Source organism: Camarhynchus parvulus, chromosome 17 (genome assembly GCF_901933205.1).
Source record: "Camarhynchus parvulus chromosome 17, STF_HiC, whole genome shotgun sequence".
NCBI classification, from domain to species: Eukaryota; Metazoa; Chordata; class Aves; order Passeriformes; family Thraupidae; genus Camarhynchus; species Camarhynchus parvulus.
Genome location: NC_044587.1, coordinates 5,473,031 through 5,493,375, shown reverse-complemented (window position 1 = coordinate 5,493,375; position 20,345 = coordinate 5,473,031). Strand labels below are relative to the sequence as shown.

The window sequence follows — 20,345 nt, the reverse complement described above, 5'->3', positions numbered from 1 at the left end:
TGTCCGTGTCCCCGGTGCCCGTGTCCCCAGGTGTCCCCGGTGCCCGTGTCCCCGGTGCCCGTGTCCCCAGGTGTCCCCGGTGCCCGGGTGTCCGTATCCCGGCCGCTCTCCGGGCCCGGGGCCGTTCTCCCAAGACAGCGGCTCCGGGATCGCGGCGCGCTCCCCCTTAAAGCGGCGATGCCGCCAGCACAGCGCGGCCGCCGGGGGCTGGGCCGCGGCCCGTTTAAGGCGGGGCCGGGCCGCGCGGTGGAACGGCCATGCTGCGGGCCCGGTGGGTGCTGCCGCTGGCGGTGGGCGCGGGGCTGGGGGCGGCCCTCGCCCGCTGGGGAGCACCGGGAGGGGGGCGATGCGGCCGAGGGGCTGCTGGCCCGCCTGCCCGTGCTGCCCGCCGTGGCGGCGGCCAGCCTGCCCGCGCCGCCGGGCTCGGTGCGCACCGAGCTGAGCAAGTACGGGCTGCCCGGGCTGGCGCAGCTGCGGAGCCGCGAGTCCTACGTGCTGTGCTACGACCCGCGGAGCCGCAGCGCGCTCTGGGTCATCGAGCAGCTCAACCGGGACACGCTCAGCGGCGCTTCCGACCGTTCCGCCTGCGACTTCCAGGAGGACGACTCGGTGCACGAATATCACCGCGCCACCAACGCCGACTACCGCGGCAGCGGCTTCGACCGCGGGCACCTGGCCGCCGCCGCCAACCACCGGTGGAGCCAGAAGGCCATGCGGGACACGTTCTACCTGAGCAACATCGCGCCGCAGGTACGGCCCGAGGCTGCGGGGGGAGCCGGAGCTGCCCGCGCTCAGGGGCAGACGCTGCTCCGTGCGGGAAACCCCCGGGAGAGCCGCTGTGTTTGTGTCCGCAGCAGTTCAGGCAGAGAGGGGCCAAAGTCACTCGGAGGTGCCGATTTCCTGCTAAATTTAACAGCAGGGATCCTGCAAAGGCACCTGCCTGTGTGTGCCTGCCAAGAGACGCCCCGTTCAGTGCAGCTCCTGTCAGGAGCAGAATTAAACAATTAGATACACACTTGCTAAAAAATGTGGCCTTAGGCAATGGGTCCTGTCCTGGGTGTGCAAACCAGGCCATCACTGCTCCCAAAGCAGAGGTGATAGTGGAGATCTGGTATAGAAAGTGCTTGGAGCTCTGTGAGATGTGTTACTCTAAACAGTGAGGAAATACCCCACCAACTGACTACTCTACTGGTCGTGTTTCTAGAATCCTCATTTAAACCAGAATGCCTGGAATAACCTTGAGAAGTACTGCAGGAGCTTGGCAAAAAACAACAGGAATGTCTACGTCTGCACAGGACCCCTCTTCCTGCCCAGGTAAACACAAGGGCTGAGCTGGACTGGCACCCAAAAGATGTATTGTGCTGGCAAAGGAAAACAGGCTGAGGGACCAGGAGGGATCTACTAAGGGCCCTCTCAGTAGGTGAGACCAGCTGTGCACAGAGGTTCTGTAGAAAGGTACCTTCTTAGGATTAGGATTAGTTTATGTATTTCCCATCCAGATGATTATTTCATGAGTCAAGTGGGATTGTTGAGCTGCAGTATAACCGGCTTGTTTCTGTTTGCAGTCCTTAACAATTTAGTAGATTAACTGACTACCAGATTAGACTGCAGACCCCATCCCTGCAGAATAAAGCTTTCAGGTTCAATGTCATGGACTGCTTCTCCACTTAAGGACATGACTTTATTTTCAAAGATCTCCACATAGCACCAAAGAGCAGCTGTCTCATGTTGAGATCTCTTCAGCAGCAGGAAATAGCTTGGAAAGTCTGTTAAAGAGAGCCAGTAGGGAGGGGATTTGGGAGCAGCCCCAGTGTTCAGCTCACCCTCACCATGTCACATAGCCTCTGCCCCAGCCCTGTTTTACAGCCCTGTTGCACAGCCCTGTTGCAGAGGCAGAGCTGCTGCCTGCTGTGGGTGGGGTCTTATTAGGGGTGTTGGAGGACTGAGGGGGTGGAGTGACACCAAACCAGGAGCTAACCTGGGATGTTGCTGTTGGTGCAGGATGGAGGCCGATGGGAAGATGTATGTGAAGTACCAGGTGATTGGGAAGAACAACGTGGCTGTCCCCACCCATTTCTTCAAGGTGCTCATCTTGGAAAAGGAGAGTGGGGAGATTGAGTTGCGCTCCTACGTGATGCCCAACAGCCCTGTGGATGATAAAATCCCCCTGGAACGGTTCCTGGTTCCCATCGAGAGCATTGAGAGAGCCTCAGGGCTCCTCTTTGTCCCAAACATCCTCAGGAGAACAAGTAACCTGAAGGCCATCACAGCTGGAAAGCAGTGAACCCTGACTAGAACAAATACAGGTAACCCCTGGCAAGGGACTGGCAGTCACCTGCAGAATTCCTTGTGCAGTTGTAAATGTGGGAATTAAGATTCAAACCTGTGCTTCTCTCCACTGTTCCCCTTGTGTCTGACTGAAACACAGACACACAGCAGGGCTCCAGAGTGGTCCTGCAGGAGGCTCAGGGGCACCTGACACTGTAGTAGCTCTCTAGGATTTGCCCCTAATCCACTCCTGCCTTCGAGTTGTGTGAGGCTCACTCAGGCAGAAAGGGAAGTCAGCTGTTGCTGTTCAGCAGGGAAGGAGGGGAGCAAGGTGGGTGTCAAGGGAGGAGGAGGAGGAGTTCCTGCCTTCCTGAGGCCAAAGAACTGTACAATTGTTTTCTTTCAGAAGATGGTTTTAGCAGTAAAGCTTTGAATACCCATGGTACTGGTTGTTTCTTATCTGCTCTCACCAAAGCTCTGAATATCTCAGCAGGAGGAGGGGAGGATGGAGCCAACTTTTCCAGCTGCTTTCCTGTCTGAGCTCACTGTAGGCAGAGCTTAAGGCATCACAGACAGAGCCAGACTGTAATGATGTGTTTTAGTGCTGGGGCTCAATTGAAGCTCCAGCCCTTCCTGCTGTTGGGAAAGATGAAGCCTTTAAGGGGGGCTGGGGGAAGTCAGGCTGAGGCAGGAACAGCTTCTTGGCATAAGGGTAAGTTCTGACTTTGTTTCAGTCTGAAGGCCATATCACTCCAGAGGCACTGGCTGGAATCCAGGCACACACCTGGATTTCACAGCAACTGAGGTTCCATACTGCTTTATTCCCACCCCAGATGTCCGAGTTGCTGAGACCAAGTCTGCTACCAGGCTCATACCAACTGCTGGGAAGCAGCAACCAGCCCTTGGCTGGACCACGCAGGCAGGAGGACACAGACCTGGGCTCCCAGCAGCACTGAATGCCTGGCTGGGTGTTGTGGTGTGTCCCCAATGAGCCTCTTGTGAGCCACCTGCACTCCCAGAGCACGCTTGCTTAAACTGCTGATGAAAGAGGTGACAGACAGGTCTTGGTGTGGAGCTCCAAACAGAGTTTATTGCAATGAACAGGGTCTAAGGACTGAGACCAAATGGAGCTGAGTACACAGGGTTTTATAAGGGGGAAAGGGGCGGATCTGAGGGCCAAGGGCCAATGGGAACTGAGTGCAAGTGGCACAGAGGAGGGGCAGCCAACTGGGGAACCAATGAGGTAACAGGGGTGGGGCACTGCAATAAACCAGCACCAATAGGAGACAAGAGAGGGGAGAACATTCTAGAGAGAGTCCATATAAGGAAAAAAGGGCAGTTGGACTGGGTGATACCAATATAACCTGTGGCATTAACATGGGTCTGCAACTGCTTATGGGCCAGACCACTGTATTCAGAGTGTCTCTCTCTGACCCTGGGTCTCCGTAGCTGGGCAGTGCAGCCAGGTCCAGTCACACTGTGCCTTGGTCCCTCCAGGCTCCTGGAGTGACTTGCCCAGCACCCCACATTTGAAGAGCAGCCTCCCCAAGGGCAAGGTCACCGGTTTCCCTTCCCTCAGCTGTCTTTGGGTGTCTTCACAGCCTCCTCAATGTGTGGTCTCAGCGCAGACAGAGAGATCAGCAGTGCCTCCTGCAGCAGAGCCAGGGCAGTCAGAGCACACCTGGGCCATGTGCCACTGCCCAGGCAGACACCCAGCACTGCCCTGGGCACACCCAGCACCATCAGCCCTACCTCTGTCCGGATGGTTCTGCTGCCTTGGCTGGGACACGTGTTCAGGTAGAAGTCAAACAAGACGCTCGGGTCGGTGACCTCCAGGTTTGGGTCCACATCAACCCCAGCTTCCAAGCCCTCAAGGCCTCCAAATACGACAAGGGCATGCCTGGGGAGAGCACAAGGACAGGGTGAGAGGGCAGACTGTCCAGGTCTGCATCCAGGCTCCTGTGTGCTGCTGAAGCAGGGAGTTGTGTCTGTTGCTGATGGTGCCCACTGCAGCTGCCTCCCCACCAGAGCCACACAGCATCTGGCCAATGTGACAGTCCCTGCTACCAACTGCAGAGAAAAAGGAAAAGAATTGGTCTTGTTCTGAGGTATATCCCCTGCTCTGCTGCCTGCACCAGCCTCACTGGGAGCTCTGAGTGGAGCTAAGCAGGCAGGACACAAACCTGAAGGAGGGCAGAGTGACCTGGTCCACGGAGCTGCCCCGCTCTGAGGTGCCAATAGAGAGATCATAACCTTCCTTGAATGGGCACTCGGAAAAGACAGCACCTGGAAAACAGAGTTTGGGGTTACTGCTGCCATGTCCTCACCCATGTGCCTTCTGGACAGGCTGAAACACTCCATGGTTGAGTGGTGGCAGCAAGAGTTGCTTTCAGTGCCAAAAGTGCAGCTGGAGTCAGAATGACTCCTCTTTCCCACATAATTCCCTTTCTGCAAGAGTCTCCCACATCCTTTTCCTCAAAGCTCAAGACAGGTGCCAGGAACCACCCCCTAACAGCTTACAGTCTTCCTACAATGTCCAATCAACCAGAAGATACAAAAAGAATTTTCCAGGGCTCTTGAACTCAAGTTTGATTGCTGGCTGTGATGTGAATGAGTGGGATGTAGTTATGGAAATGGAGAGGGGCATCAACTCATCTCTTGCTGTTGTGCAGCCATTTGGAGCAATGGTGAGGGGAGGTTACAGGGCACAGTCCTGGAGGGTGACTGGGGTGGTTCATGTCTTGTTTCATCCCTAAAATGTGCCTGCCACGTGGCTGCTGGCTGCACGTGTAACATGCACATCTCCTTCAGACAAGGAGATCTCTAGGAAAGAGATATGTGCAGCCAGTAGGCCTGAGACTGGTGTGGACACCCAGGCAGAGATCTCTGGATACTCACTCAAGCAGGAGGCCAGGCGGACGCTGTAGCCCCAGTACAAGCCTGAGACTGCCCGGGGGTGCTGCGAGGACACCACGGTGCCTTTCCGCACTTTGGCTTCTGAAAGAAAGCAAAGAGGTTAAACAGCCCCTGTGATCTGGTGAGATTTGACCAGCAACAGCCATCACCCTCTCTTTTTACAGAATGTGAAAAAGTATTCTGGAAATTTGGTGAGTTCTGGAAAGCCTGTGAGTGTGTTTGGGCTTGAGAAGAAGAGCTGATAGTTCTTTCCAGTTATTGAGAGGCATGGTGTAGTAGATTTGTGTATGGAGTGAAGGGAACATGCAGTACCTTCAAACCTGTCATACAGAAGGATCAGCTCCTGCAGGACTGAAGTTTACAGATGCTCCTGGAGCCATGGATTACCTGGATTCTGGGGCTCCTTCAGGCGCACGGTGACTCGCAGACCAGGGTTCAGCTGTTTGTCAATCTGCACCTCCTGCAGTGACAGTCACCATCAGCACCAGACATTCTGGAAGGACTGGAGAAGGTGGGGAAGGAAGGGAATCCTTTGAGGAAGTGGGGGTCTATTTTGGCCTGGAGTTGGGATGAGGAGCTCTGTGTGTGGCTCAGGGGCTTGCTCATCAGTCTGAAGCTTATTTTGCTACTCAAAGGTTCAGCTGCAGCAGTAAAGCAATGCTGTTGGAATGCCTGGGGCCTGCTGGGGCTTGGGAAGCCACGAACATTACCAAGTCAGAAGTGACAAGACAGCAACAGCCTTAAACACCCCACCAGCCCACTGCAGCCTTCAGAAACCCGGCAGCGCCCACCCTGCCTGCTGCAAATCTGCCAGAGAGACAAGGGAAGTTGTTTTGGCATCTGTGGGTAACAAACACACCTTCCTCATCCCACAGTTAACAAAAGAGCCTCTGCCTGGCTTGGTGGGCCGGTCCAGCACGACGCCCTCCCGGTACTCAGAGTCCTCGTCCATCCTCATATGGTGGGGGCTGTCCAGGGGGTTGAGCAGCCCTAGAACAGCACAGAGCAAAGAGGTGCTGGGGCAAAACACAGGTGTAGGTGCAGGTGCTCCCCTGCTCCTTCCCTCTCAGGTCCAGTGCTGAACTGGGGAAAAGCCCTGGCTGTCCCACACACAAGGAGCCAGAGCTCAGGAAGGAGAGAGACAACTCCATTTACCTGCAAACTGCAGGTCCTCGTGTTTTGGAAAAAAGGATTTCCTCAAGTACCTGTCACCAGAGAAAGGTGAAATGTGAAAAGGTATGTTTATGGCATCTGGCTCTCAATTCTAGCCCTGTTCTGACTCAAAGGAGCTGAGTATAGAGAAAAGCAAACTTACTGAGGGCACTCCAAGTACTGCAGGATCCGAGCCAGCTGCACACAAGCCTTGCCTTTCTTCCCAATTCCTTCAAAATCCCCCTCCACGCTCCTGAAAGTGAAAGCAAGCAGCTTGTTAACTCAGCATGAGATTGGTTAGATCTCCAGAAGACCAAGCCTTGCTTCTTAATCTGACAACACCAGTGCATCCCTCCCCTCTAACCTTTGTAAGAGGGCTGCTCCAGAGATGATCTCTTAACAAATCATCCTTATAACTCTCTCCAAGCCAAGTACCTTTTTCAGATTTGTATTTTGATCTTTATGTATTAATGTGATGTGTCAGGATGTCAGGAAGATGTCCTGTCCCTCCACAGCAAGAACTCAGCCTCCTGTTGCTTTGTCAACCCCACATTGGGATAAATGATCTGAGCTGCCAGGGCAGTTCAGCCAACATCTTTTTCCCTGGGGTATAGTGGTCCCTGTAATCCTGGCACTGGGAAGAGTGACATGCAGTTCCTTCTTGGCCTTAGCTTAATAGAAGAGTGAAGGAAGAGAAAGCTGAGAGAAAATATCATGCAAAACAAGATGGTTCTTCATTCAGAGAATCACAGAATGGTCTGGCTTGGAAGGGAACTTGACAGGAGGTGGAACAAGATGATCTTTTATGAGCAGGGACACCTTCCACTATCCCAGTTTGCTCCAAGCCCCATCCAAGCTGGCCTTGGACAGGGACAGTGCAACCACAGCTCCTCTGGGACAGCTGTGCCAGGGCCTACCACCCTCACAGGGAGGAACTCTTTCCTGAAACCTAATCTAAGCGTGCTCTCCTTCAGTGTTTGCCTTACTTGACGTCCTCTCCATGCTCATCGAACACCACGATCTCATCCACGCAGAAGATGGCGCAGGCGCGGGCGATCTGCCCGGCCAGGTATGAGCGCAGCGCCGGCGACTGCGCGTTGTTCAGGATGGAGCCGGGCAGGGCCACGCTCAGCGTGTGCGGCCGGCCTGGGGAGCAGAGACACGAGAGAGCGATGTGCAGTGTCACAGCTGCTGCTTCAGCTGTGCTCGTGCGTGCTAGGGGAAAAGCAACTTCTGTTTCTTAATCACTGGTTTTCTCTTCAGAAGGATCTCTGCTGCAGTGGTTGCTGCACAGTGTTTGTGCCTGTTTGGGGATGTGGACTGATCCACATCGGATCTGTGAAGTAACACCTTTCCTATCGATAGGTAACACTGACTGCCTTTTAACAGCCAGGTTTTCTAGCACTTTCCACCCAGGTCTCCCCACTGGGTCACAGCGGCATCACCTCTGTCCTCCTTCTGCTCCTCCTGCGTCTGGGCTTCTTGTTCTGCCAGCTCTCGCATCCGCTGTTTGTCCAGTTTCTTCAGCAGCTTAATCTCCTTCCATTTCTTCGTCTCTGCTTTCCCTGGGACGAAGAACAGCCCCTGGCGTTAAACACCGCGCCGTGACCGCTCCGAGCGGCCGCAGCCCCCTCGATACCCGGCCTTCCTTACTCTCCTGCTTCCAGCGCCGCCAGTCCACCTTCCTGTCCTCAACCTACGGGGGACAGCACGCGTTACCGCCGGGCTCCCCTCAGAGCCGGACCTGGGGAAGGCCCGGGGCTCCCCTCAGGGTCGCGGGCTGGACCCGGGCCCCCCTCAGTGCCCACCTGCGCGCCCCGGGGCCGCTTCCCCACGCCGCTTTCCCTGTCCGCCATCTTCCCCGCGCTGCCGGCTGCGCCCCCGCGCTGCTGATTGGCCGGAGGGTGCAGGCTCCGCCCACGGAAGGGAGGAGCCTAAGGTCATGTGGTTGGTGTTTGAGCGGCCCGCGCGGCAGCGGAGCTAAGCAGGGTCGGGCGCGTTCTGCGGGAAGATGGGTGACCCCAAGCACAGAGGGGCGCTGCGCCCGGGCGCCGAGGAAGATCCCGATTCCCGCGTGGTTGTATGTGTAAAATCCGAGTACTCGTGTCTGTGAGTCTTTGCACAAGCTCTGTGTGTGTTCTGGACGATATGTAGATGCACCCTGCCCTTTGCAGGTTGTGTCATGGCCCAGATAAGAGCCCACGCATGTGAGGGTGTTGTAATTAATCTTCATATTAACAATCTAATTGCTCGGTTCTTTCTCTGTTTCAGCGACTGCGACTCTCCCCATGTTTGGTACTTACATGGGTGCAAAAGGGCTTTCAGCAGCACCCTCACCCACCCAGGCTGAGCGGGTGAGATGGGACACCAGGAAGGGCAGGTGGCTCTTTGCCTCCTTCCCTCTCTCCCTCCCTCCTGCTGGCCCACGCAGCTCTGCTCCAAGGGGATTGGCATCACCAGCTCCAGCCCAATACAGAAAACCTACAGAGCTCTCCTCACCAGCCTGAGTGGGACAAGTAGCCACCATCACAGGACCCAGCACAGATGAGGCAGCTCTCAAGGAGAGCTCCATCAGTCCTGCAGTCATTACAGAGATACTCTTCCATGATTGCAGTAATTCCACTTTAATAATTTAACTGCTACAAACACTCATCGCACAGTCTGTTGCACACAACTCCCAGGTGGTTGATGATGATGGTTTACATCTTATCCAGGCTGAAATCAATACTGATGCAAGAATTACCTCTCCAGAATTGCTCATGTTACCCCACCAGCTCATTGGGTGGGAGGTTGTGGTGGCCACCAGCAGTAGGAGCAGCCAAAGCCACGGTGCCCATTCTCCCCAGCCACTGTGGGCACTTGTCAAAGGCCAGATTTTGCTCTGCAGCCTGGACGATGCTGCCAAGCCCTGAGAAAGTGCCAGGAGTAATTTGGAAGGTTTGACAATAGCCAGGCTACTGCTGAAATCTTGTTTCCTGGGGAAAACCAATTGTGTGGTCATCTTCTCCAGAGATGGACAGAAAAAGGTGGGAAAATAGTTTATGATGGGAAATGTCATTTCACTGGGTTTGTAATCATCGGGATCATAGGAATCACCTTACTGATGGCTGGTGATGCTGTCTAGTCCTGTGGGAACATGGGTGCCAGTGAAATGCTGCCCTAAGTGGGAATGTGGAGCAAGACAAGCCACACTAATCCTCCAGCACAGCCTTAAAGGTAAGTCCTGAAACACTTTTTCAGAATTTGGTGGTGAGACAGAGCCCAGGAGCCATCCTCATCCTGTGTGTTGCTGGATGCATCCCAGAACTGATTAGCAAAGTTTTCACATGTAAGAAATGTCAAATGCTGTCAGTGCACACAAAGTCTCACTTCTTGAAATAATTTCACAGTGACTGAAAATGTCCCCCAGACCCTGGGCCTGGAAAAACGTAACCATTTGTCTGTCAGAAAATGCTGTTGAAAGCACTGAAGTAAGAACATACCAAAGTTTGTAGACAAGTGAAGAAGAAGAGCTGCTGGGGGAGATGAGGACCAAGGAGAGCCTGGCTCTCTCAGTGTATTCAGGAGCTGGTTTTCTCCTGTTTCCATTTTTGCAATATGTCACTTGCTGCCTTCAGTGTAGCTTCCTCCTAAAAAATACCACAGGTTTGGTCAGTGGCTCCCAGCAAAATCCTATTTCCCCTCACTGCAGCCGTTGTTCATACAAAAATCCTGTTCTCATTCTGGAGCACTGCAGGTTCAGTTTGAGACAGGCACAGCCACTGGGCAGCTAAGGGGGTCCCTAGAGAGTCCCTTTCTTGGCCAAGAAATGTAGGATGCTGATGGGACAAAGTTAGGATGTTTAGGATAGCCCTGGCACATCTGCTGCCCCCAGCTCAGCTCATGGGTCTGCAGGAGTGGTTGCTCCAGCTGGGACACCATGGTGAGGCTCCAATGCCCAGGGCATCCTGCATTTCTTGTTGGCATTTCTCTCATTAAACCAGCCCTGATTATTGCTCCCAACCTTGCCCTCCTCAGTGCTGTCCATATCTCACCTTTGCAAAGCAGAACCGGATGAAATTGGTGTAGTTGTTCTTGTGGGCCTCGCTGTAGAAAGCCGAGAGCGGGATGGCAGCAAGGCCCTGGGCAGAGGGAGCACGGGGAACTGAGGGTGCTGCTCTGGGCTGGCTGCAGCCTGCTGTGCCCCAGCCCTGAGCTTGGGTGGGCACAAACCCACCCAGGGTAAAGGCAGCAGGAAGGGCCAGACCCTTTTACCTTGTTCTTGACCATCCACTTTGCAAATCTGGAGTCGTAGGGCTCATCTGAGTTGGGGACATCAGGGACATCAGATTCTGCAGGAGAAGCACAGCAGGACAGAGGATGGGGCAGCTGCCAGGTGCCTGAGCTGAGCCCCAAGCCCACATCCTTGCAGCTGGGATGAGGAACATGCAGCCCATCCCTGCTTTGATGATGGTTTATGCAGGTTCTTGTCCCTGCCAGCAGTACCACGCCCCACACCCAGCCCACCTGGGCAGGACTGCAGGTGACTCACTGAACGGGGAGATGTCTGCCACCAGGAAGTAGGTGCCCTCTGGGATGATGGGTTTCATCCCCACCCCATCCAGGCTCTGAATCAGCCAGTCTCTCTTCTGCTGCAGCTCCTTGGGCAGCTGGACAAAGTAGCTCTCTGGTTTTCCATAGAGCATGAGCTCCCTCTGGAAACCCTGAGCCACAGCCTCCTGTAGGGAGAGAGGGGCCAGTGCCCAGTGGGAACATGGTCAGGGCTTTCTTGGGAACTGAAGTTCCTGCAATTCACAGGTGATTAGGGAGCTCTCTGCCACCAGCCCCTCTGAACTGCCCCTTAGATCTGTCAATGCAAGATAAGGAATATAACCCAGGCTGGATTCTCCCCTCCCAGACATGGAACAACTGTAGGGAGAGAGGAAGGAGCCTCTCCAGGGCACCACAAATCACTTGTGTGTGCCTTTCAGGTCAGCTGTGGGCAAGAGGACCATCTCTTACCCCTGCTCTGAGGGCTTGGGCATTGCAAGGCCAGGTGCAGGGAGCTGCCTTACCTGGGCAATGGTGGCACAGTGGTACACGGAGTTCTGGTGCACAGTACGGAGGTGCTGCAGCAGCCTGTCAGGGCCCACAACCCAGCCCACCTGCAGCCAGGAGAGGAGGAGGAAGATGGTGAGTCTGGCTGCCTGCTCAGGCTCCCTTTCTGTGCCTGTGCTGGTTTCATTGTATGTTACAGACAGAAATTTCATGAAGCACCTCTGGTACTTTCAGACCCCGAGGCTCAAAGCTGAGCATGGGCAGTGTCCCCAGTGCTGTGCTGTGGCAAAGGGACAGGGATGGGGACACAATGAGGTGCCACATGGGATATTCACCTTCCATCCTGTGGCACTGAAGGTCTTCCCAGCACTCCCGATGATCACTGTGCGCTCCCACATCCCCTGCAGGCTGGCTGGCAGTGAAAGGAGAGAAACCCCAATGGCAGAGCTCAGCTTTCATGCTCCTTTCTGGGCTGAGCCCTCTGTCACCATAATCCATGGTGATCTTTAGTGTTCACTGCACATCTTTCACCTGGATCAGCCTCAAAGCACATCCCAAGCAGGCAGCCAGGTTTCTCAAGAGCATCTCCTTTTAATTAAGCATTTTCACAGGCATGTACCCAGCCCCAGGGGCTCTCAGAGATGCCAAGCACCAGCACCCTGCATCAAGGTGATGGCATGTTACTACAACTGGAAGAACAGGCTGAAACTGTGTTGAAATGGATTTCCTGGAACTAGAGACACTCAGAAAACTGTGGCTTTACACAGCATGGGAAAAAATCAGTTTCACTGGAGCCAAGTGGCTTTTCGTTCTAGACCTCCCCTCTGGCTCTGAAGTCACAGCTTCTGTTTAGGACCTGGTTTGGAAGCTGAGATTGAAGTGCAGCAAAATACCCCCAGTGGGGGATTCATGCCTAGTAGAGCTGTGCACGCAGGCAGCTCCTGGGATTTCCAGGGGCCGCCAGAGCAATGCCCATTCCCTGCCCTGCAGCCCCGCCCAGCCCCGCCCTGCCCCGTACCGATGCGGATGTGCTGCTTCCCGTCGTAGACCAGCCACTCGTACACCTCGTCGCTGATGCACAGCACGTCGTGCTTCACACACAGCTCTGCAATCAGCCCCAGCTCCCCGCGGCTGAACACCTGCAGCAGGCACGGAGTGCAGCAGAGGCACAGCAGGAACATTTCTGAGCCCCTGCCTGTCCCTGCAGGTTGTGAGTGTCCTCCTGGCACCATCTCCCATGCCAGGGAGGGGCAGGAGCTGCTGCAGTGGTCTAACAGTTGTCTTTAAGCCTTAAGACAAGGCTTTAAACCACCAGGAGACTGTGCACATCATGAGGTGCTCCCACAGCACCCACTTCCCCTGTGTGCAAGGCAGGCTGAGTCACTGCTGCCCTGCAAATGTGGCACCCCAGCAGCTTCCAGGGCCCAGCATGGCCAGCAGTGTTACCTTGCCCAGAGGGTTGTTGGGTGAGTTCAGGACGATGGCTTTTGTCCGTTCACTGAATTTAGAAGCCAGTTCAGCTGGGTCCAGCTGCCAGTCTGCACTAGACATCAATTTTCCATCTTTTGGAGGATTCTAGAGAGAACATGGGAATCTTGGTTTGCTTTGCTACCTCTACACCTTGTTTACCACTCACCTCTTTGCTGACTGCTGTGACTCTTCCCTTCTCCACCCACTCACCGGTCTCAGAGGCACAAACACAGGTGTCCCACCAGCCATTTTCACCATTGGCTCATAGCAGTCGAAGAAGGGTTCAATGATTATCACCTGGAAGAAAGGGACATGTCAGCATCCTCCTGGTCCTGCTCAGGCCTTCCCTGAGGAGTGCAGAGAGCAATGGGAGGGACAGGACATTTTAATCCCTAATTACTGTAATGGAGAACCTGCATTGCCTGTGGGGAGTGTCAGGAAGGACACCACCACTCAGGACAAAAAGGGTTATTTTGCTCTATGCAGAAATGAGGCAGTGCCCTGCAGCAAATAATTTCTTCCTTTGGAAGCGCAAGTACTGCAGAATGGGGATAAAACTGGTTTTGCTTTGGAAAAGGACAATGAAGACCAGCCTGCAGGTCCCCTGGGGGAAGGCTGCCAGTGATACAAGCCCTTATCTTGGGTTACCTCATCACCTTCATCCACTAAAGCCTGGAAGCAGCAGAAGAGGGCCTGGTATGCCCCCACAGTCACCATCACATTGGTCATAGGATCCAGGTCTCGTCCAAGCAGCTTCTCGAAAAACTGGGCCAGGACCTTCACCAGAGGTGGGTGGCCCTGTGGAGTGAGAGGAGGGTGGGAATTGGGTTGCAGAAGATTCCTAAACCAAGGATGAACCCTTGGAAGGGGACTGGGAAGCCAAGAGCCCTGTGAGATCTTCCAGCCTGGCTGCTTCAAACATCCCAGAGAGTTACTGGGAACAGTGGGCATGGATCAAGGCTGGATGTGCGTTTTGCCTCATGTTTTTTGCTGTTTATTGCTGCCTGGTGAGCTCTGAAGCAGCCAGGGCTGGTGGGGACAGAGGGGGTGGTGCTGGGGAGGGAGATCTGTCACTCACAAAGGCACGGGTGTACTGGTGCAGCATGTGGTTCCCCCCGCTGAGGGCTCTCGTCAGTGCCTCTCTCAGAAAGTCTGGTGCAGGGAAGTCAGGGAAGCCCTGGCCCAGGTTCACCTTGGAGTAGGTAGCAGCCAGTTTTACAAACTCCACCCTGGAGAGAAGGGAAACAAAAGCACTTTCAGAGGGTGTGAGCAGTGCGCTGGCCCCAGGTCTGCTGGCAGCATCCCTTTGGAAGGAGTGGGGCTGGTGTCCCTCCTGCAGAGCCATCCTGCTGCTCACAGGCAGGCAGGACCCAGCACAGGTCACTTCAGACCTGTTGCAATTTAGCCAATAAGATGAACTATTGCACTGGAGGAACTGTTTTAATTCATTCTCCCAGGAAACAGCTCCTGCGGTCTGTGTGTAGTCACAGCTGAAAGCCTGTGGTGTTTCAGATCACACTGGATTGAGCAGGAGGGGACTTGGAGGTTTTCAAGCTCATACCAGCTCTGCAAAATTTAGCACCTAGACATTGTGAAGGCCTCTGCAGAGGGCAAGGTGGGTTGAACTTGCTGCTCTTCTCAAACCAAACCAGAGCCAGCTCACTGGCAGTTTGTGGCTTGAGCCCAGACACAGCAGGGCCTTGGGGAAGGACCATTTAAATCTCTTCTTCCAGCACACAACTTTCCCAATGGCACATTGTGCCTGGCAGGATGGGAATAGTGTTTGCAGCAGCCCTTGCCCTGCCTCTCTGCTTGTGGTGCCCCAGGGTGAGCTTGGAGCAGGTGCCAGGCTGCAGCCAGTGCGCAGCAAACTCTTGGCTCAGATTTGGGTGCCACTGGGATCATTTGGGTGGATGGGTCAGAGGGAGGGTGGTGCTTCTGCCTGCCCAGTGGTGCAAAAAACCTGATACATGCTGAAGTGAGAGCTGCAGGTACAGCACTGACTCATGGTAAAGTCTTCTGGGACAAACTTGCTCTGATGTGCTTCCTGAACATGTGCAAAGCAGTTGAGGGAAACTTCTGCTCTGTGCTGTGTGGCTACTGTGGTTTCAATATGGTTTTAGGATGCTTAAAACCACATCTACCACCTGGGTAAACCAGGTATTCTTTTAACTCACCAGATATTTTTATCTATTCCCTCCAGCCTCCGAGCTTGCACTGGCCTTGACATTTTTGCCTGCAGAGAGTGAAAAATAAAAGTGAGTTTGAAGCTTTTAAACCAGGCCACAAAGGGGTTGTGGCCTCTCCAGGGAAGTTTTTCCCACCAGGTGTGCCCTTTAGTATTGCTTCATGGGCTGTTCCTGACTGATCTTGGAGCAGTAATAACTGTTGCAGTGGTTTCTGCTTTCACTTGCAAGTTTCAACAAGAATTGGGAAAACAGATGAACAAGAGAAGCTTTTGTACACTCACTGGGGAGGCAGCAGTGCCTTAAACCTCGTTACCTGTTTGGATTAGTCACGGGGTCAAGCTCAGCCAGGCTGTAACAGCCAGGTCAAGGACCCCAGACCTCAGGCTTTTACCTTCTATAACCTCTCTATCTTCATGGGAAGGACCTCCTTACTCTACAAACCATGAAATACCCCCTCTTCCTAGAAGAACAAACTATTTTATTCCATGCTGCTCTATGAAGTAGCAGAAGTAGATACTCTTCTGTCCTGATGAAGTGCTTGGTGAGGGGGCTTGCTCTAAATCCTATAAAATGTACAGTTTTCTATTTAAAGTTCATGTTAAACCCAAGCAGTAACTAGGTACAGGCAAGAGAGAGCACAGCACAGAGGTCAGTGATGTACAGAGACACTGAGGTACCAAGCTGTGACTGGTTTGTCATTTCCATGTACATCATGGCTCAGGGGAGTGGAAAGAAAGACAGCAGGAAACACTGAAAGCAAAACCCTCCTTCCAGTTGGATAAGCACAGTGGGAGAAAGTTAGATGTGCTTTATGGGGAATTCATCACGAGGATGATGAAAAGCAGCAGAGACAGAATTTAGTAACTCAGCAGTGCAGGGAAAAGGCACCAGACAGGGAAGGGGCTGGAAACTGGAGACAAATGATGCTCAGTGCACCAGAAAGAGCCAGTGTGGGGGCAGGAGGAGGGCAGCCCTGAAGCAATGAGTCAAGAAAGCCATTGTCACCACAGCAAATAAAATACATTTGAACTGGCACAAGGAAGGCATGTGAAAGCAGCTGAGGTGAGGGGATGTGCAGGGGTCTGTGCTCTGCCGTGCCAGGACAGTGGGGGGGATACCAGGTCAGCCTCCTCCCAACACTCAGCTGCACAGGACTTACCTGCTCCCCTCTGCTGTTTCCACAGCACTGCACCAGTATTTGGGCAGTGCCCCAAGGATACTTTGTGCTGAGGTCCTTAGATTTTTATACAGCTTCAGCCCTTACTGGAGATCCTTGCAAACACCCAGCCGAGGAGCTCTGTGTTTCAGAGGGCACCAGGTGGACTCTGTTCCACGCTGGTGCCAGGCAAGCAGCCAATGACAAGCAGAAGTCACTGAATCCATGGCAGCCTCTCCCTCTCCCTTTTCTCTCTCCCTCTCCTCTCCCTGCACAAGCTCATGGCTGTTACAGTCACAAGACCTGGTGCCTGAGCTGATTTGGGTGGGAGCAGAAGGATTTATGGTTTGGGAAGTAAAAGATAGCTGGAGGTAAAATTAACAGCTCCAGTGCTGGTCTTGGAAGGTGGGGCTACTGCAGGCCACAGGTCAGAGAATTTAATAGATGACCAAGTGTGATGAGGATCAGAGGGAAGAAGGTGCCTTAAGCCTTGAAATTCCCAGTTCTGAGGAAAGGCCTTGTCTGCTTCAGGAACAGAAATAAATACCTTTTTTTTCTGATATCCCCTCCATCCCATCCTATCCCAGCCTGTGTGTGATGCTGCCATAGAGAGCAACACAGGCTCAGGACCATGCAGCCCTCAAATCTGTTTCAGCCTGTTCTGTCTCCAGGCAGAAGGTGCAGTTTGCCTGGCAGCCACACAGGAGAGCTGGGTGCCAGTGCAGAAGACTTGGCATCCATGGTCTTCCACCACTGACTCTCTGCTGTGTGTGACTGCCTTGCTCTGCATGTTGGGATCTCTGAGTGGGATGCTGATATTTTCCAAGTACTTTGCAAGCCAAGAGGCTCTAGTATGGACCATCAGAAGAAGCAACCCCACCAGCAGGGAGCCTTCTCCTCTATGAGGGATATCCCCTTACTTATGAGGGTCCTTTAAACGCTCCCTGGAAATAAGCAGATATAGAGGAAATTGCACCAGAGTGGCTTTTCCTGATGTGTTCTGCCTGCTCTGAGCTGCCCTGGGCAGGCTGCCAGCCAGGAACAGTGCCACTGGGCACTCCATACCTCTCTGGAGCACGAGCTATGTCCAGCACTGCTGTTCCTCTCCAGCAAGAAGTGGCGCAGGGACGGTCCCGCTCTCCTGAGCATGCCACGGCTCCTGCTCTCTCACTCCTGCAGGCACACACCTGCAATTCCCAGACAGAGGACAGGGCTGAGACAATTGCTGCACAGGGTTAAAGTACACCTGTAGCTGGGATCAGGCAAGCCCAGACCCAAAGCAGAGGTTGTTCTGCCACAGAGAGGAAAAGGCAATGCGAGCTGCTTTGTGTGTCATCACTGCAATGTCCAACAGTGCTGGGGCTGTACTTTGTGGCCATGACACACAGGACCAGGATCACAAGGGCAACCATGAATTCTGCCTCCTCCCTCCCAGTCCAGGCTTCCCCTGCTCTCTTCTGCACTGAAGGGAGTGCTATGGACACAGAGAGGGCATCCTCTGGGAATTTGGTACTTAGCATCAGCTCCCCATCCAGTGTCACTGAGCCCAGGTAACTCTTGCCTCTGCCCTTCCTCCCTTGCAACACTTTCACCTTCCTGGCCCATCAGGCCTCTCAGCTGCTGCAGCTCTGGTTTAGTTACAAGTTTTATTCCAATTAACAGGAATAAAACACCTTCTATCTCTAAAGTGATTTTGGTGATTATCTTTCCTTCAAGGCCCCAAACAAATTGATTTCTGTGTGTAAAATGCAGCCTGTTCCTTCACCTCAGGTTTCTTCAACTATTCTACAGCATTACTTAAACATGCAGTATTTAAGCTTAAATAAGTAAATGTTTTGTTGGGTACTTGAGATAAAAGCAATGAGGCTGGAGGATGTATGCAGCTTTATTATGGCCAGCCATGAATTAATTTACCCATCTGCCAAAAACTTAATTAAAACAGATTTGAAGCTGAACAGCCCACAGGTGAGCTCTCAATACTCCTAAGGACACTTTCCATCTTTACATGCAGGATGTGAGTCCCCAGTGTCTGCATTTTTTGTTATTTCTAAAAAAAGTGTGAAGCAGCTGCCAGCTGAGACCAGTGGAGTTTCACATCTGTTCGCCAAGTGGGAAAAAATAGTACAATTTATGGAAAATTGGAAGCCAGAGCATCATATTGCTTATGACTGTAAAATCTCCACCTTGTGCTTGCATGACACTGAGATGTGGGGAGACACTGCTTTGGGGTGCAAAGCAAAGGAGTCCTGGAATGAGGAGACCTACCCTGCAGGGGACAGAATCAAAGTGTGGCAGTGAAAAAGGCTTTATCAGATAGCAGCAAACACAGAGCCGTGTAAGAGCTGTGCACTGTGCACTGGACTGAGGGCAGCACCCGGGAGCAGCTGACCGGGACACCGGTGACTCTGGAAGGGTGAACTGGGCTGAGCAGAGGATTTGGCAGGCGACAGGCGGGAAGGTCACCTCGGGGACTGGTCACTCACCACCTCCAACCCGCGGGTCCCAGCCGTCTCCTCCATCCCGGTGCTCCTCGATCTCCCCCTTGGCAGCTCAGGGGTGCACCCGGGAGGCTTTGGGGACACGGCTGTCCCTGGATGTGCCCCAGGAGGGGCGCGGGACTAGGGCGAGTGCAGGCGAGAGCAGCAGCAGCAGCGCCAGCAGGAGCTGACACTGAGGGACAAAGGAGCTGCCAGAGGGACAGCGGGGACAAAAAACAACTTACATCGAGCTGGGCCGCGCTGCTTTAGGCGACAAAGGCTGGCACAGCCGCGCAGGCTGCCCTGGCACACATCTTGCCTTCTCCTCTGCCTGAAAAGCTTCATCTGCGGCTGGGACTTCCTGGGAGGAGCCGCTGAGGCCGCAGGAAGGCGGGAGTGGAGCTGCCGCCCTGGCGGGGAAAAGCGTTCTGAGGGCTCTGAGGGCTCTGAGGGCTCTGCGGGCTCTGGGGGTTCGGCTGCCTGGGAAAATACCCCAGCTTGTGTTCAGGTGGAAGCTCATGCTGGCATAACCATAGCGGCGTATTTTTGGTGGTTTGGCTGTAAATACTTTAGCGTGGCAATGGCAGGGAATTTCCCTTTGAGCGAAGCCTTGGGTCATTTTGGAAAATGAATTTCTAAGTCAAAATCCTTCCAAAACTTTCATCCTGCAGACTGAATATTATTTGGGAAAGGAAGGGATAAGTGTAAGGTCCTCCTGCCACGATTCTGCGGCATTGCCCGGCCCCGGGCTGTGGGTGGGAGCCGAGCTCTCCCTCAGTGCTTGAGAGCTGACAGCTGCTGCAGTGAGGTGTTGAGAGAAAACTGGCCTCTCTTCCCTCTTCTTTAGCGACAAGGCCTGACCTGCACCCATGAGTCAGGTCCTGTAAGTCTCCTGAATAATTTCTGTCGCCCTTTCACAGCAGGAAAAAATGAGCCATGGGGAAAGGAAGCGGCTGCATCCGCTGTGCCAAAGGTTCCCAATCCCAATGCGACACCCCTCAGGCATCCCTGAGGTGATTAAGCAGGAGGGAATGTCTGCAGGGAGAGGAAAACTCTGTTGTCTAGATTTCTCTTTAAATCAAACACTGAAACAAACAGATGGAAGGAAAATTTGGTTCTGTAGAATGTTCATGTCAGATCTGGAGCTTTCAAACGGCTTAGTGGCATTTTTTCCTGTGCTTTCTTTGCCCTGTCCTCCACCAGCCTTATGTCTTCCCTGGTTGTTGTTTGTCCCTGAACTGAGCTTGTTTGTTTAGATATATTAGCAAAAAGCCAATTTTGCAGAAAAATGGCCAATTTTCTGTCAGGTCCATGAGTTGAAGCAGTTCAGGGTGGATATAAGGGCAAAAGGTCCTGCAAGGAAAAAGATGTGGGCAGGGAGGAGTAGGGAGAAAAAGAGATCGACAGAAGCCCCCAACTTCTGTCAGGATTTAGGCATTATATTGGTCCAACAGTATAATGAAACTTCACTTTAATGCCCTCTTGAAATTCAGCAGAAATTTCTGGATGAGGTCAGTGATGTAAAGGACACATCTGACCTTGTACTATTAACTGTAAAACTCAAGGAAAGTCACAACCTTTGTTTTCTTCAGGTAATTTTAATTTAACAAAGGCATTGGGACATGAGCAATTCTTAACTAGTGTTGAGTTAAAAAAAAAAATTAGCTATTGCACTAGGCT

General features: G+C 53.3%; 3 protein-coding genes across 3 annotated transcripts; 1 reads left to right on the top strand and 2 right to left on the bottom strand.

Annotated features, from left to right (window-relative positions):
• The first annotated feature begins 257 nt into the window (after positions 1-257).
• On the top strand, positions 258-2,702 carry ENDOG (endonuclease G). The gene is given in 4 exon segments (XM_030961419.1): positions 258-323; positions 325-750; positions 1,205-1,314; positions 2,002-2,702. Coding segments are annotated over 4 exon segments (885 nt in total). The 3' UTR covers positions 2,285-2,702.
• Positions 2,703-2,916: 214 nt separating this feature from the next.
• SPOUT1 (SPOUT domain containing methyltransferase 1) lies at positions 2,917-8,217 on the bottom strand. The gene is made up of 12 exons (XM_030961376.1): positions 8,145-8,217; positions 7,990-8,032; positions 7,782-7,901; positions 7,323-7,482; positions 6,500-6,589; positions 6,340-6,389; positions 6,044-6,174; positions 5,572-5,644; positions 5,167-5,265; positions 4,452-4,554; positions 4,021-4,168; positions 2,917-3,918 (listed from the first exon to the last, which is right to left on the bottom strand). Exons 1-12 carry the CDS (start codon positions 8,190-8,192, stop codon positions 3,844-3,846), a joined length of 1,140 nt encoding a protein of 379 aa, XP_030817236.1. The 5' UTR covers positions 8,193-8,217; the 3' UTR covers positions 2,917-3,843.
• Positions 8,218-8,941: 724 nt separating this feature from the next.
• On the bottom strand, positions 8,942-19,029 carry KYAT1 (kynurenine aminotransferase 1). The gene is made up of 14 exons (XM_030961679.1): positions 18,911-19,029; positions 17,254-17,375; positions 15,021-15,079; positions 13,922-14,072; positions 13,492-13,641; positions 13,054-13,140; positions 12,820-12,948; positions 12,392-12,512; positions 11,709-11,785; positions 11,391-11,480; positions 10,868-11,054; positions 10,591-10,667; positions 10,371-10,457; positions 8,942-9,965 (listed from the first exon to the last, which is right to left on the bottom strand). The coding sequence occupies exons 2-14, from the start codon at positions 17,335-17,337 to the stop codon at positions 9,897-9,899; spliced, it is 1,368 nt and encodes a 455-aa protein (XP_030817539.1). The 5' UTR covers positions 17,338-17,375; positions 18,911-19,029; the 3' UTR covers positions 8,942-9,896.
• Positions 19,030-20,345: the final 1,316 nt, after the last annotated feature.